Raw genomic sequence first — 14,219 nt, 5'->3', positions numbered from 1 at the left:
AGGTGACTGCTGGCTTCTGGCCGCCATTGCCTCCCTGACCTTGAATGAAGAGCTGCTTTACCGGGTGGTCCCCAGGGACCAGAACTTCCAGGAGAACTATGCGGGAATCTTTCATTTTCAGGTACTGTGCTCTGCTCAGGGCCTTTGTCGCCGCTTTCCGTACTCAGGCCCCACTGCAGATCCACTGCAACAGACACTCTGGGTATGGGGCACAGTGACCTATGTCTTAACAATCCTCCAGGTGACTCTGATGCACACTTCAGTCTGAGAACCTCCGCTTTAATGCGTCCACCCGGACATCCACACATCCATCCCCTTGCCAGCTCCCCTAGGCCACGTGGCCTTGAGGACAGCATTGTGCACGGAGGGTCAGGAAGTGTGGGTCTCAGTCACTTCCTGCTGCCAGTGGGTGGTGCTGGGCCAGTTCTCTGATGCACAAACGCAGACCCTGGAGTAGATGTCCCCAGGTTCATCTGGCATCTGCTGTGTGTACAGATAAGGGAGACACAGGTCCCGCTCCTATGGAGCCAAGACTCAAACAATGATGGCACAGAGTCCCCGCGTGCAGCCCTTGGGGAGACTCCCTTTACACATCTGCTTATTCATGTGACCGGCCGCTGTGTCTCCCCTCCCCAGTTCTGGCAGTATGGAGAGTGGGTGGAGGTGGTCATTGATGACAGGCTGCCCACCAGGAACGGACAGCTGCTCTTCCTCCACTCGGAACAAGGCAATGAATTCTGGAGTGCCCTGCTGGAGAAAGCCTATGCCAAGTAAGTGGAGCAGCAGGAGCTGGGAGACACCAGAGCCTCCCTCAAAGCTCTCACCTGTCCCCGCCACATCCGCTTCACACCCCAAACTCAGGACGTCAGGGCCAAGTCTTTCCCAGCATCCAGACCCCCATGAGCTGTGGAGAGAGATCATTTTTCAGTAACTCAGAGAAACAGAAATCTGGGTGGGGAGTTTATCAGCTCAGCTCTGCCCTGGGTAAATATGTGTGTTGGTGGGGGTGGGGTGGGTGAGCCTCCCTGCCCCTCTGGGCCTGAGCTTTTCCTCTTTTAAATCCCAAGGTAGGTTCCTAGGGCAATGTAAATGTTTAAAAGAATGATGCATAATAATAATAATAAAAATGTACTAGCTACCAAACTCAACAAAGAGTCTGTTCTTTCCTCAGGAGGTCTTCTCACTGGTGTTTGATGTTCAAAACCTTCTTTGGGTTGTTTTTTTTTTTTTTTTTTTGAGATGGAGTCTCACTCTGTCACCAGGCTGGAGTGCAGTGGTACAATCTCAGCTCACTGCAACCTCTGCCTCCCGGGTTCAAGCGATTCTCCTGCCTCAGCCTCCTGAGTAGCTGGGACTACAGGATCATGCCATCATGCTGGGCTAATTTTTGTATTTTTAGTAGAGAAGGGGTTTCACCATGTTGGCCAGGATGGTCTCGATCTCTTGACCTTATGATCCTCCCACCTTGGCCTCCCAAAGTGCTGGGATTACAGGCGTGAGCCACCGTGACTGGCCTGGGGGTTCTTTTAATTACTTTTGTTTATTGATACCCTGTTCTGAAACCCAGTTCCTTTCCAGTCCTGTTTCCCAGCAAGCCTCAGTAGATCCCTTTCAGCCTTGAGGGAAAGTTCTCCTCCTCCCCATCCGTGCCCCCAGCCCCAGAAACCCAAGCAGATGGGGTCGGTCCTGGAGGGGTTGTCCTTGGCTTTGTAAAGGAGCGGGTGACTGGAGAGAGGTTGGCTAAGGTCAGTTCCAAGTGAAACACTGAGTTGGCCACATGAAACAGTGGCCTCAGCACCTTCCTGGCCCATAGGCAAACTGGGCAAAGAGCCCTCCTTTCTCTTCCAGATCACAGTACGTCCTAGCACTGTCCCTGTCCCCAACCCCCATGTCTCCTTACTGAGGGTGCTAATGGTGCATGTGTTCTTTTTCCAATAGGCTCAATGGTTGTTATGAGGCTCTTGCTGGAGGTTCCACAGTGGAGGGGTTTGAGGACTTCACAGGTGGCATCTCTGAGTTTTATGACCTGAAGAAGCCACCGGCCAATCTGTATCAGATCATCCGGAAGGCCCTCTGTGCAGGGTCTCTGCTGGGCTGCTCCATTGATGTGAGCCACGTGGCTTCTGCGCTGCCTCTTTCCTTGCCACTGCCACCCCTTGTATGGTAGGGAAGGAATGAGACAGGGGAGAGAGGCCTAGGAAGGCTTTGGGTCAGAGCAGAGTCTAGGTCTGTAGGGGCTGGTGAAGACCTAACTAATGGGTAGGAAACAGGGTTAGTTGCATTGCAGGAGCCCCAATTTCCCTCCTGCTGTTAGAGCCCTTCAGCTCTGCTGGAATGGCCCTAGGAACATAGCCTAGGATCCCTGGGTCCTCGGCCTCACATTTGCTACCTCCTTTTTGCTAAATAACCTTGAGGTTTTGGAAAACAAATGTGATGACTGATGACACCTGATGGATCTTGAGATCCCTGAAGAAAAGAGAAGAAGTTCTGAAACCAGAGGCTGTGGCCGAACAGGAGGCTGAGCTGTGTGCATTTCCAAGGTGGCTGTGGAAACCAGAGGCTGGAGGCCCCCAGCCCTGAGGCCCTGTCGCCACGTCAGGCTCCTGTGGCCAGCTGCCCTCCGGCTGCTCTGTCTTCCTCTCTTGTCCTTACCTGGTGATTTTAGAAATGCAAACCACAAAGTGAGAAGATTCTCCCTTTCTCCTCTCTCTGCAAACCCCAGCAGGAGACATGTGTTGTTGGTGGAGGGATGGTGTGGGGCATGGGGGAGGGGTGCTGGGGAAATGGGAAAGATCATAAGGAGCTGCTCAGGGAGAACCTTGGAGGACTGGGGCCCGTCCAGAACCGGCAGCGTGGAGAATTAGTCTTCTTCAGGCAGCCAGGGGCACTCTCAGAGAATAAATGACTTCCCAGTTTCTTGGTGGCATTTTGAAGGCTGGTAACTTGTCTTCCAGGCTTGGCAGGCACCCACACTGGCCTGGAACTGCAGGCCTAATTAAAGAGGGAGTCTGGATGGAGGTGTCTCTATTTACCTGAGGTTCATTGCCATGCCTGCACCCCCTGTGGCTGTGAAGTATGTCCTTGGAAAGCATTCCACGGACAGCCCCTAAGAGGTCAGGGTCAGCCACTCTGAGTAGACTTTCTCCTCTACCCAGGTCTCCAGTGCAGCTGAAGCAGAAGCCATCACCAGCCAGAAGTTGGTTAAGAGTCACGCGTACTCTGTCACTGGAGTCGAAGAGGTAAAATTGGGCAGGAGGAAGGGGAAGGTAACGTGATAATATTTCCATGAATCCAAGCCATCTTGGCAGGAGGAAAGAGGTGATTAATACTAGAAGGTTTGGAATTGGCTTTTGAGCTTCACCACCATGTTGGGGTGCACTCTCTGCCAGCATAGAACCCCTGACACCACAGATGTGCATTAGCTCTTGCTCATTCGAACAGCTCTTCGGGCCAGGTGCAGTGGCTCATGCCCGTAATCCCAGTACTTTGGGAGGCCGAGGTGGGAAGATTAATTGAGGCCAGGAGTTCAAGACCATTCCTGGGCAACATAGTAAGACATCGCTACAAAAAAATTTTTTTCGAAAGAAGGAAAAACAACAACAAAAAAAGAAGGGCTCTTCTGACTCATCCTCACTTGAAGATGGACAACATAACCTCTCTGAGCTTTTGCTCAATAGGTTCTAACTAAATGCAAGCCCTCTTCTTAGATGAGGCCAGGAAAACTGTAGAGATTGTCAGTTAGATTCTGCAGACATTCCAAAAAATATGTTTGTATGGGCAAAACAGTGGGAACTCACAGAATTCCAAAAAGGGAAAGGGGGCAGTAGTCACAACTTTTTGGGTAGGGTATAGTAATGGAAGGACATGCAAGTATTCCTCACTCTCCAACCCATGGAGAAAACATGGGCTATACTATTCATTATTTTTATTTCCTGCATTATGTCAGCTTTCAAAAAGGATTTTAGGTGAATTACAATTATTTTATTTTTATTTTATTATTTATTTATTTATTTATTTAGAGACAGGGTCTTGCTCCATTGCCCAGGCTGGACTGCAGTTACATGATGTTGGCACATGGCCACCTCGACCTCCTAGGCTCAAGTGATCCTCCTGCTTCAGCCTCCCGAGTGGCTGGGACTATAGGCAAGCGCCATCATGTCTGGCTAATTATTTATTTATTTTTTAATTTTCGTAGAGATAGAGTCTCTCTATGTTGCCCAGGCTGGTCTTGAACTCCTGGGCTCAAGCTGCCCTCCTGCCTTGGCCTCCCAAAGTGCTGAAATTACAGGTGTGAGCCACCCTGCCCAATTTTACCATTCAAAGAACAGACACAATAAAACCATACAACTCTGGTAAAATACATCAGTCCAGGCTGAAGACAGTGCTATAATTGAGAAATTAATTTTGCTTTGGGTTTCCCAAAGGCCAAGGCAGAAAGTGAAATGCAATGAATGTCCCACCTCTTGTTCTTTATTCAAGTGAAATAGGCCAGGTATGGTAGTGCATGCCTGTAGACCCAGCGACGTAGGAGGATGAGGTGGGAGGGTTGCTTGAGCCCGGAAGGTTGAGCCTGCAGTGATTGCACTGCTTCACTCCCGCCTAAGCTGCAGAGAGAGGCCCTGTCTCATAAATAAATACATAAATCAATAGAGTTAAATGAAATAGATGTTCATAACAGGTGTTTGTGTTTCATAAATATACTATTTTTTTTTTTTGAGACAGTCTCACTGTCGTTAGCCTGGAGTGCAGTGGCATGCAACCTTCAGCTCCCTGGTTCAAACTGCCCCTGCCTCAGTTTCCCGAGTAGCTGGGATTACAGGCATGAGCCACCACAACCAGCTAATTTTTTTGTATTTTTAGTAGAGATGGGGTTTCACCTTGTTGGCCAGGTTGGTCTCCATCTCCTGACCTCTCAATCTGTCCGCCTTGGGCTCCCAAAGTGCTGGGATTACAGGCCTGAGCCACTGCGTCTGACCCAAATATGCTCTTTAATGAAGTTAATCTCATAAATGGGAATTGAACATATATATGTAAACATTGGGCGAGGCGAGTTGGGGAATACACAGGAAATGAAGGCAATGAAGACCTAACAGTCTACCCAGTTCATGTGTGCATGTGTGAATGTAAGTGTTTGTGCAGGGGTGCAAGGGGCTTATACTTGTGTGTTCAATAAATACGGGAAAGTGGTATATGTGGATTTAGGGGTATGGGCTTTGGAGACAGACTGCCTGCGTTCCCCGCCTGCATTCACCACTTACTAACTAGATAATTATGGATAACATAACTTTTCTAAGTCTCAGATTTTTGAGCTATGAAATGAAGATAGCTCTGTATCTTAGAATTGCCGTGAGAGTTAAGTGAGGCAATAACACATCTTAAACACTTAGCACAAGACCTCGTCTATAGTGCCTGCTCAATAAATGTTAACTGCCGTGCTTTGGTGTTTGTTTGGAGGGCATTTTTTTATCCTTAGATCTCATGTATTAAGAGCTTAGTCAATCTTAGTCAACTATAAAAATCTAAATCCGAGTTAAAGCAGACATAAACCTGTTTTGGGGCTAGACTCACTCTTCATTTATTCAAACAAATTATGAAAAATAGAGCACTTGGCCAAAGCCTGAAAAGATGTGTTAAAGGAAAATAAAAATGTGGTCCTTTAGGGACGTTTGAAAACTTTAATGCAGATCCTCTCAGGTGCAGACATAGGTGCAAGGCAACTGGAACATAGTGCTTCAGCCACTTTTCTGTGTATGGAATTTGCAGGTGGATTTCCAGGGCTGTCCAGAGAAGCTGATCAGACTCAGGAATCCATGGGGTGAAGTGGAGTGGTCAGGAGCCTGGAGCGACGAGTAGGTTCTTTCCCCGCTTCTCCAATCCTATCTTCCTCTGCGGAAGGGTGTTGTGTAAAGCACACGGTAATGAGATCGATGTCACAGTGAGTTCAGCAGCACGTCCTGTCTGCAAATCACATAGCGTGTTCAGAAAAGAGTATTACATGCATCCAGGCTGGGAAAAGCAAAATAAAAACCACTGGGCTGTAGGCTTCTATTCTGGCTTTCTGCTTTGGCATTTGAAAGTTTGGCAGTTCTGTCGAATTTTGCTTCGTGCTGAAAGGTTTTTGTGTTTTCTACCCACCACACTGTGCTGGTCCAAAGGTCAAATCGATCATTCACAGTCTGTTTCTTTCCACTCCACAAACACTGGACACTCTGACAAAGGCCAAACCCCTCAGCACCAAGAAGAAACAAGGATGCTGAGAAAATGAAATTTGACCCTAGGAGCCCTAGGCCCCGGCAGCAGTGATGAATGAGGCAGCTGCGCTCGCTCATGCCCTGGGCAGGTTTGATCATTGACTGGAGAGACTCCTCTCAGGCAGGTCTCTCTGCTGATGAGGGGAAGCTGGTCAGAGGTGGTGATGTCCCAGGACAGCTGTGCCCTGGAATCCATGTCCGCATGGTGCAGGAGGATGGAAAGCATGGGATGGTTTCTGTCCAGTGAGCACAGCTGGCTTGGGGGAGGCAGGCTAGTGTTGTGGAGGACTTAGAATTAGCCAGTCTCGGCCAGGTATGGTGGCTCACACCTGTAATCCTAGCACTTTGGGATGCTGAGGTGGATGGATCAGTTGAGGTCAGGAGTTCGAGACCAGCCTGGCCAACATGGTGAAACCCCGTCTCTACTAAAAGTACAAAATTAGCTGGAAATTGCTTGAACCTGGGAGGTGGAGGTTGCAGTGAGCCAAGATTGTGCCACTGCATTCCAGCCTAGGTAACAGAGCAAGACTTTGTCTCAAAATAATATAATAATAATAATAATAATAAGAAGAAGCAGCAGCCAGTCTCGTGGACAAAGAACCACCAGAAATGAAAATGGTAACAATAATGCCTCTTCCAATACATTCTTAATCCTTGAGTGCTGTCGGTACTCTGTGATGCCACCAGGGCTTTCGAAGGGGTCGTTGCCACATTTAAACATAGCATCATGACGCTCATGACTGCACAGAGCTGCAGTAACTCCCTTCAGGGTTGTGTCATGAAGAAACACGTGTCTCTAGGGCCACGCATGAGCCTCCTGTAGGAAGGATTTTTCATTCTTACCAGCAGCCATTTACCGAGCTATTCAAAGGGCTTGTTTGACTTTCTCTCCTTCGCCTGAGCACCCGCTCTTTAGCAGGTGGGAGGTGGTGACTGTCAAGCTGGAGACGCAGCCTGGGATATTTATATATATCAGCTGTTGGAGAAAGAGGATGCTGAATCTCTAAGGCGACACCCCTAAGCTCAGCCCAGTGATTAGTGAGATTTTACTTAAAAAAAAAAAACCAAAAGTTAAAAAAGAAAAAAAAAAAACAATTAGAATAATAGGTCAGATCTAGAATTCTCCAACTCCTGCCCTAATCTTTGTTTATAACAGGCACATTCTGAGATGTGGTTTTAATCAAACTAATGTTTCAATGAATTGAAGAGGCCCTGGGAACTCTCCTGCTGAGTCCTGAGTTCTTAAAGCCTAGCTTGGAGGGAGAGGCTGGGCTGGAGTGTGCCCCGGCTCTTATGCTGGGGAGAGAAGGTGCTTAGGTTTTGCTGAAGATATTCAGGGCAGCATTTTTTTTTAAAGATGGATCTTGATACTGCTCTGTTACTTGGACATCACATACATATTTCAGGAAAGCGTAACTTTGTAAAGGTCAGGAAGCTGGAGATGGAATTTGAACAATGTGCATGGATATTGCCCTAGAAAGGCCACCAGCAGGAGGTCTCACAGGGTGATGTTACTTCAGGGAAATTGCTGTCAAACTGGGCTGGATTCTCGTTCTTGCAGGTGTGAGGAAGTGAACCACGTCTGTGTACCCAGAGCTGGTTAGATTCTGTCAGTATATTCAACCCAGACTGCTGGATAAGCCAGAGGGACAAGTGACTAATAGGTACTGAGGGCATGCCTTTCTTGTGACAAGAACTCATCCACGTCCTCTCCTGGGCCTCCCCGTTCCTGGAACAGGGGCCTGGGAGTCTTAATTAGAAATGTGACATTCGCCTAGAGAGTAAAAATTAGAGCATAATGTTTCAGTCATAATGTTCACGTCGCATGTTCAAGGCCACCCTGCTAGTGCCCATGGAGTCCGTGTCCCGGGTCTGTCTGTGTCCCTTCCCCAGGCAGTGTGCTCGCCCACACTTCGCACCCTGCCTTTCTCTCTGCCAGCCGTGCTTTTGCTATTCTGTTTCTGGCTCTTAGGGGAAGCTTAGCTTCAGTAAACAGCTTGCCCTGTGTGTAGAACCTCTCAGGAGTGACCACCTCTGCTTGTTTGCCCCTCAGTGCACCAGAATGGAATCACATAGACCCCCGGCAGAAGGAAGAGCTGGAAAAGAAAGTGGAGGACGGCGAATTCTGGTGAGAAAGTTTTCTGCTCAAGTGCTGTGCCCTTGGTAATGGGTCCCTTTTCAGTTCTGATGTGGGTGCAGCCAGTCTCTAGGTCTTCCAGGAGGGTGACATGGTTCCTGACCATGGTGAATTCATTCTTCTCCTCCTTTTGTCCTGGTATAATTCCACCTCTATATCAGCACGTCTAAAGCACTGAATTCATGGTATCTGGGCCCTCAACCTGGCTTAGCTATCAGCCTGTCTTTCTCAGTTCTATGATCTTTCCAGTGAACCAAGAGCACTGTTTCTATCCCTTTAAGCTAACATTTACCCACCATCAATATGGGATAACTTTCTTTGCTAGTGAGCTAAGGAAGATAATAAGGATATTCCTTGAATATGGTACGGCTTAGCTGGACATCACTCAGAATTAAACAGAAAGAAACCTCTTGTGAGCTTAGAGTGAACCCAATCTAAAGGCAGAGGCTTTGTTCAGATGACCTCCTGGGGTCTTTTGCAGTTTACAGTTCAGATGCTTTGCTTGCTTGGTGAGATATGTGAGGGGGGCTCCCTGTAAGAACCAAGAAGCTAGCAATAGTGATGACTGTGGACTGTTGTCTCTGCATATTTGTATCAGTGGGCTGTAGAAAAGATCAAGCTAGCCCACGGTCCCTAGGGCCGGTGCCACTGCCACGGCTCCTTCCCGTGCCAGGTATGCGTGCCTTCAATCACCTTTCCAGCCCAGCCCTCTTCACAGAGAGCCCTCTGGTGCCTTTGCCCCCAGGATGTCATTTTCAGATTTCTTGAGGCAATTCTCTCGGTTGGAGATCTGCAACCTGTCCCCGGACTCTCTGAGCAGTGAGGAGGTGCACAAATGGAGCCTGGTCCTGTTCAATGGCCGTTGGACCCGGGGCTCCACAGCCGGGGGCTGCCAGAACTACCCAGGTAAGGTGAACGGCTGTCTTGGCCCAACCTCCTCCAGCTTATCCTCCTTGAGCTGGGTCACTTTATATATTTTTTTGTTGGTATTTTATGTGTCTATTTTGAGATAGGGCCTTGCTCTGTTGCCCAGGTTGGAGTATAGTGGTGCGATCTCTGCTCACTGCAACCTCCACCTTCTGGGCTCAAGTGACCCTCCCACCTCAGCCTCCTAAGTAGCTGGGACCACAGGCACATGCCACCATGCCTGGCTAATTAAAACAAATTTTTTTTGTAGAGACAGGATCTCACCATGTTGCCCAGGCTGGTCTCTAACTCCTAGGCTCAAGTGATCTACTCACCTTGGCCTCCCAATGTTCTGGGATTACTGTTGTAAGCCGCTGTGTCCGGCCCTATATGTTCATCTCTGGAGCCTTTGGACTTTGTTCTTTGACTCCTGGGACCCCCTGGAGGCCCTGCTTCTCCCTGGGGCTTGGAGGCCAGGGTTGCGAGGGTGGGCGGTAGCCCTGCAGCTGCTCAGCTGAGGCCTGAACGGTGTGTTCAAACCATCCCTGCTTCACCACTCCCCCTGCCCTAAGGACATGCTTACCACACTAACCCCGCTCTTGGCACCTCACGCTAAGGCCTCCTGTTCTTCCCTTGGGCTTTCACCCCTTCCTCCCTGCTCGCCCTACCCAGTTGGCTAACAGTCATCCCGCTGAGCCCTGGGACAGAGTGGCTGATGGTGCACTAGGGGAGCACAGGGACAACATCTGCCTTTTCAATAGACTAATAGACTGCATCCATGAGATCTGCTGTTTCACTGTGCATTTGTGCCTAAGTTGGCGGTGGAGGAGCAAAGCCAGCGTGGGCCGTGATGGCCACTCACAGGGCATGCATGTCACGGGGACTCAGTCCCTGGTGGAGATAGTCTGGCGTAAAGCATGGCCTCTGCACTAACTTCGGGTCCTCATCTGATGAAAGGTGGGAAGCTTTCCTGGCTCGCAGAAGATCACTAATGTGTCCCTGTGTAGGCTCCTCCTAGGATGAATCAGCTGAGGCAGCACCTGATGAAGAAACTCGGGAAAACTGCCCCACATCTCTAAGGAGAAATGAAGAAAAGCAAAACCTGCTCTCTCTACTTTTCACCTCCCGCTCCCCATGCTCCCTGCCTGGTTTGCTGTTGATGTGTTGATTGACTTTAGACTGTAAGCATATGGGGCAGGGCCAGTCACTTCTCATGACAGAGCTCACTGCAGGGCTGTGCTCACTGCTGGGGAAGCAGCATTAGAGTAAAACCCCACCTGGGTGCAGTGCTGGGTCTTGACAAGTTCTCTCTTCTTCCATCGCCCATCCAACCCAAAGTTCTCAGTTCAGGCAGCTGTGACCAGAGTCCGGATCAGAGAGGAAGGAGGGGGGTTCACATCCTGCCCTCATTGCTTGATTTGACATCTGTGAGACCCTGGGAAGGGTGTTTCCCTCTTCTGAGCTTCAGTTTCCTAATCCTCCAGATGGGGTTCGACCTCCCAACCTTACCGGGTCACAGTGAGCACTGGAACACAGAGTGTGTAGAGAAGCACTTTGTGAACTGTGTAGCATTATATAAATGGGATGTATTTTTTTTATGGCCCATTCTCTTCCTCCAGTACTGTTAAGGAGTAAACAAAAAGTGTAGGGATTGCAGTAATGCTGCATTTGGGAGAAATTAAAATATGCTCACCATTAGCAAGCTCTTAGAAAATGTGTAGGAAATTTGCATGGATCATTTTGGGAGCTCAGAACTGTAGGGGGTACCCAAGGTATCTGCATGCACCAAATCACAATCCCATCTGTGCCACCAAGTAGCTGTCAGGAAGAGATGGATTGTTCCTGCCCTTTGGTAATGATGGAAATATAGGCGATTACAGATTTTTTTCTGTCTCCTCTGGAATCTACAGATATCTGGCCTTAAAATCCGTGCATGTGTGCCCTAAAACAAAAACAAAAACTGGAAGTGGGGATTCTGGGAGGGTGGAATTGAGTGAATAATCCTACTGTAAAGACAAATGACCATCAATGGCTCTTTGTCACCTGTGAATGCCTTGTAATTTTTCAAGTTAGATTCTCCTTCAAAGGCCATGAGAAAAAGTCCCACGCCCTTCCACTTCTTTTTTCCTCCAAGACACAACATTATTGAAATTCTTGAGGCCCTAATGTGAAGACACCTGTCAGGAATGTCTTCTGCAATTATACGCTGCCACTGGACTCTGCCATAGACTTGCTGCGTGTCCTTGGATGATCGTTTTGACCTCTCTGTGTCTTGGCTTGTGTAGTTACTATTATGAGAGATTTTTTAAAAGCCATCTTTGAAATGAAGGGTTTTTTTTCAATAGTCATAGGTGGTGTAGCAGGACTGCTTCTTAATTGCCAATTGTAATTCCTCATGCATTATTAAATGACTTTCTCTTGAAGGAAGTGTGTCTCGTCAGTGGACTACAACACTGAAGCCATCCTGTGAGGCCCCTGGGGTGATGGACAGCAGATTAGTTCTCGGGTACCGCAGGCTGTGCTCTGCAGCTGGGGCCCTCTCAGAGGGAGAACAGGTGTCAATCAGAAGGCAAGAGCAGGTGTCTTTATAGTGTCAGGCAGAGACCTCCTTGGTATCTAGTCTCTTCTGGGACTTCCTCCTCTTCTGTCCTGGGGACATGCTTTTTACCCAGAGATCTTCCTTCCTCCAGAAGGTGGGTTTGCCTTCACAGGTCAAGTGCTGAGAGCAAGGTGATGTTAAGTCTTTCCCCAGGAAGTCTTGGAGGCAGTGCTGCCCAATGTAGCCCTTGGATCAGGGGATCCTGAATATTAATCCTACTGTAAAGAAAAGTGATCAGTCAAGCACTTCTGGGCTCCTGGTTGATCAAATGGACAAGGACACATTTCCAAAGGCGATGGGATATGTCTGTGTGTGTCTGGATGCATAGGGGAGGTGGGAGGAAATGCCTGAACACCTGGCAAAGAACACGTTCTGAGCCCTGCCTACTAGGCAGAGTTTGGACAGAGCCGCGCATTCATTAGGATGATCAAGGTTCTTCCTTTTACTTTATTCTTCTTCATCTCCTCACCTGCTGCATGGGGAACCACCATTACCTGGGTGACTTCCAGCCACTTACTGGACCAATCCCCAGTTCAAAATCCATTTGGATGAAGTGGATGAGGACCAGGAGGAGAGCGTCGGTGAACCCTGCTGTACCGTGTTGTTGGGTCTGATGCAGAAAAATCGCAGGCGACAGAAGAGGATGGGACAGGGCATGCTTAGCATTGGCTATGCCGTCTACGAGGTACTGCTGGGCTGGGTTTGTCCCTCATTACATGCTTGATGTTTTGGGGCTGGATATCTGATCTTGGCCAGTCATCACAGCACATTTTTCCTATTGCTTTAGTATTTCTAATCGAGAAGTGTTCTTGCTCCCCTATATACCTCTTCCAATGGCCTTACTGAGGCCTGAATTCCACAATTAGAAATTCATTCCTATGGCTTAAGTCTCTGCTGTTAACACTGAGATGTGTAATACCTTAACCTTTGCCTGTACATATGTTCATTAGACTCTTTTCCAAGTACAGGCTTCCCCAGAGACAAGAGTCAAGAACATGGGGGCATAAGGCACTTGAGGTGACACGAGGAGGAGGAGGGGCATCACTGAATCAGGGAAGGAGGCTGGATATGGAAGCCAAAGACAACTCTTCCCTGGGAGGCCTTGAGACACTTGGAGCACACAGGGCCTGAGCTGGGGTGATGGAAACCACGTGCCTGCTTTCAGTTCTGGTGTTTCTGGACTCAGGAGCACAGCCGGCTCTGGGCTCACGCTGCAGTCCCTGGCTCAATGTGCCAGTTTGCCTGGCAGCCACCCCTCTACAGACTTAACAGCCTCACAGATAGGTTAAAGCAAGACCTTTGTGTCTTAACAAGTCTAGCCAGAAACAAATAGAAATTCACTTTTTTATACAGGCAAAGACTCCTTATAACAAATTCCAGAGGGGCTCATGGTGATTGTTTTTAAACCAATTTTGTTAAAAGAATTTCTTAGGAAAAATGCAATTCTAATCGGGAAGACCAAGAGCTGGCTAGAGGCCCAATATCTCAGTATAAATTAATGTATGTAAAAAATATTGTAATAAGAAACCAGTAAGGAAATAGTGCAATTTTCAAGATCCTATCCATAACCACCCCCCCATATATTTCTCATATTCTGGAACTTAGGGCTCTAGAGTTTAGGGTGTATGTGTGTATGCCTGCACATGCACGAGCATGCGAGTATATTTTATGCTGAAGAATGGGTGTTGGAAAATAATTGCTAATTGATGGCAGGTGAAAGGAATTGCAAATAAATAAGCTCCCATTCTACTCCAGCTTAGGTCTTTCATCTCCACCTAGAATCTAAGTAGCACAAAGCCAGACTCTCTTTGCAGAGCCAAAAATCTGATTTGGCACTTAGTATATGCACATGAATTCAACAAACTTTAATGAGCACCTATTATGTGCCGGATGCTGTGCTGAAAGTTGAGGACATGGTGGAATATACTGTCCTCGAGGTGCTCACAATCTGAAGTGGAAAGTCAGATGCACAGTCAACTGGCAAAAGAGAAAGTCAGATTTGCTGTAATGGGGACCAGACACAATTGGGTTGGGGTCACCTCAGCTTCCTGGAGGAGGAGATTTTGATGGGAACTTTGAAAGATGAGCTGGATTTCAAGGGAGAGCATTCCAGCCAGGAGGACATTTCTTGAGAGCTTGAAAGTTAAGTGGTGGTTTTGGAGAGTTGATAGTAGGTGGGCATGACTACTGAGTGGGCTCCTCAGTCCTTCATCCATCAGTCCAACTGTTTTTTTTTTTTAAGTTTTTTGAGATGGAGTCTCACTGTGTCCCCCAGGCTAGAGTGCAGTGGTGTGATTTTGGCTCACTGAAACCTCCATCTCCTGGG

The 14,219-nt window shown here is 48.2% G+C and overlaps 1 protein-coding gene across 2 annotated transcripts in view; it reads left to right on the top strand.

Annotated features, from left to right (window-relative positions):
* The window catches only part of CAPN8 (calpain 8), a 71,527-nt gene that overhangs the window by 34,609 nt on the left and 22,699 nt on the right, over nucleotides 1-14,219 (top strand). For both annotated transcript variants that reach the window (XM_032289361.1, XM_032289362.1), the window contains exons 3-10: nucleotides 3-121; nucleotides 637-770; nucleotides 1,939-2,107; nucleotides 3,156-3,239; nucleotides 5,764-5,849; nucleotides 8,305-8,379; nucleotides 9,134-9,294; nucleotides 12,403-12,578. In XM_032289361.1, the coding sequence (XP_032145252.1) occupies nucleotides 3-121; nucleotides 637-770; nucleotides 1,939-2,107; nucleotides 3,156-3,239; nucleotides 5,764-5,849; nucleotides 8,305-8,379; nucleotides 9,134-9,294; nucleotides 12,403-12,578 (1,004 nt within the window). The remainder of the gene's footprint in view (nucleotides 1-2; nucleotides 122-636; nucleotides 771-1,938; nucleotides 2,108-3,155; nucleotides 3,240-5,763; nucleotides 5,850-8,304; nucleotides 8,380-9,133; nucleotides 9,295-12,402; nucleotides 12,579-14,219) is intronic.

The sequence above is a fragment of the Sapajus apella genome, unplaced genomic scaffold, assembly GCF_009761245.1.
Source record: "Sapajus apella isolate SASKATOON/1434 unplaced genomic scaffold, GSC_monkey_1.0 scaffold22, whole genome shotgun sequence".
Classification (NCBI taxonomy): domain Eukaryota; kingdom Metazoa; phylum Chordata; class Mammalia; order Primates; family Cebidae; genus Sapajus; species Sapajus apella.
The sequence above is the reverse complement of the archived record's forward strand: the minus strand, read 5'-3'. Positions and strand labels throughout refer to the sequence as shown.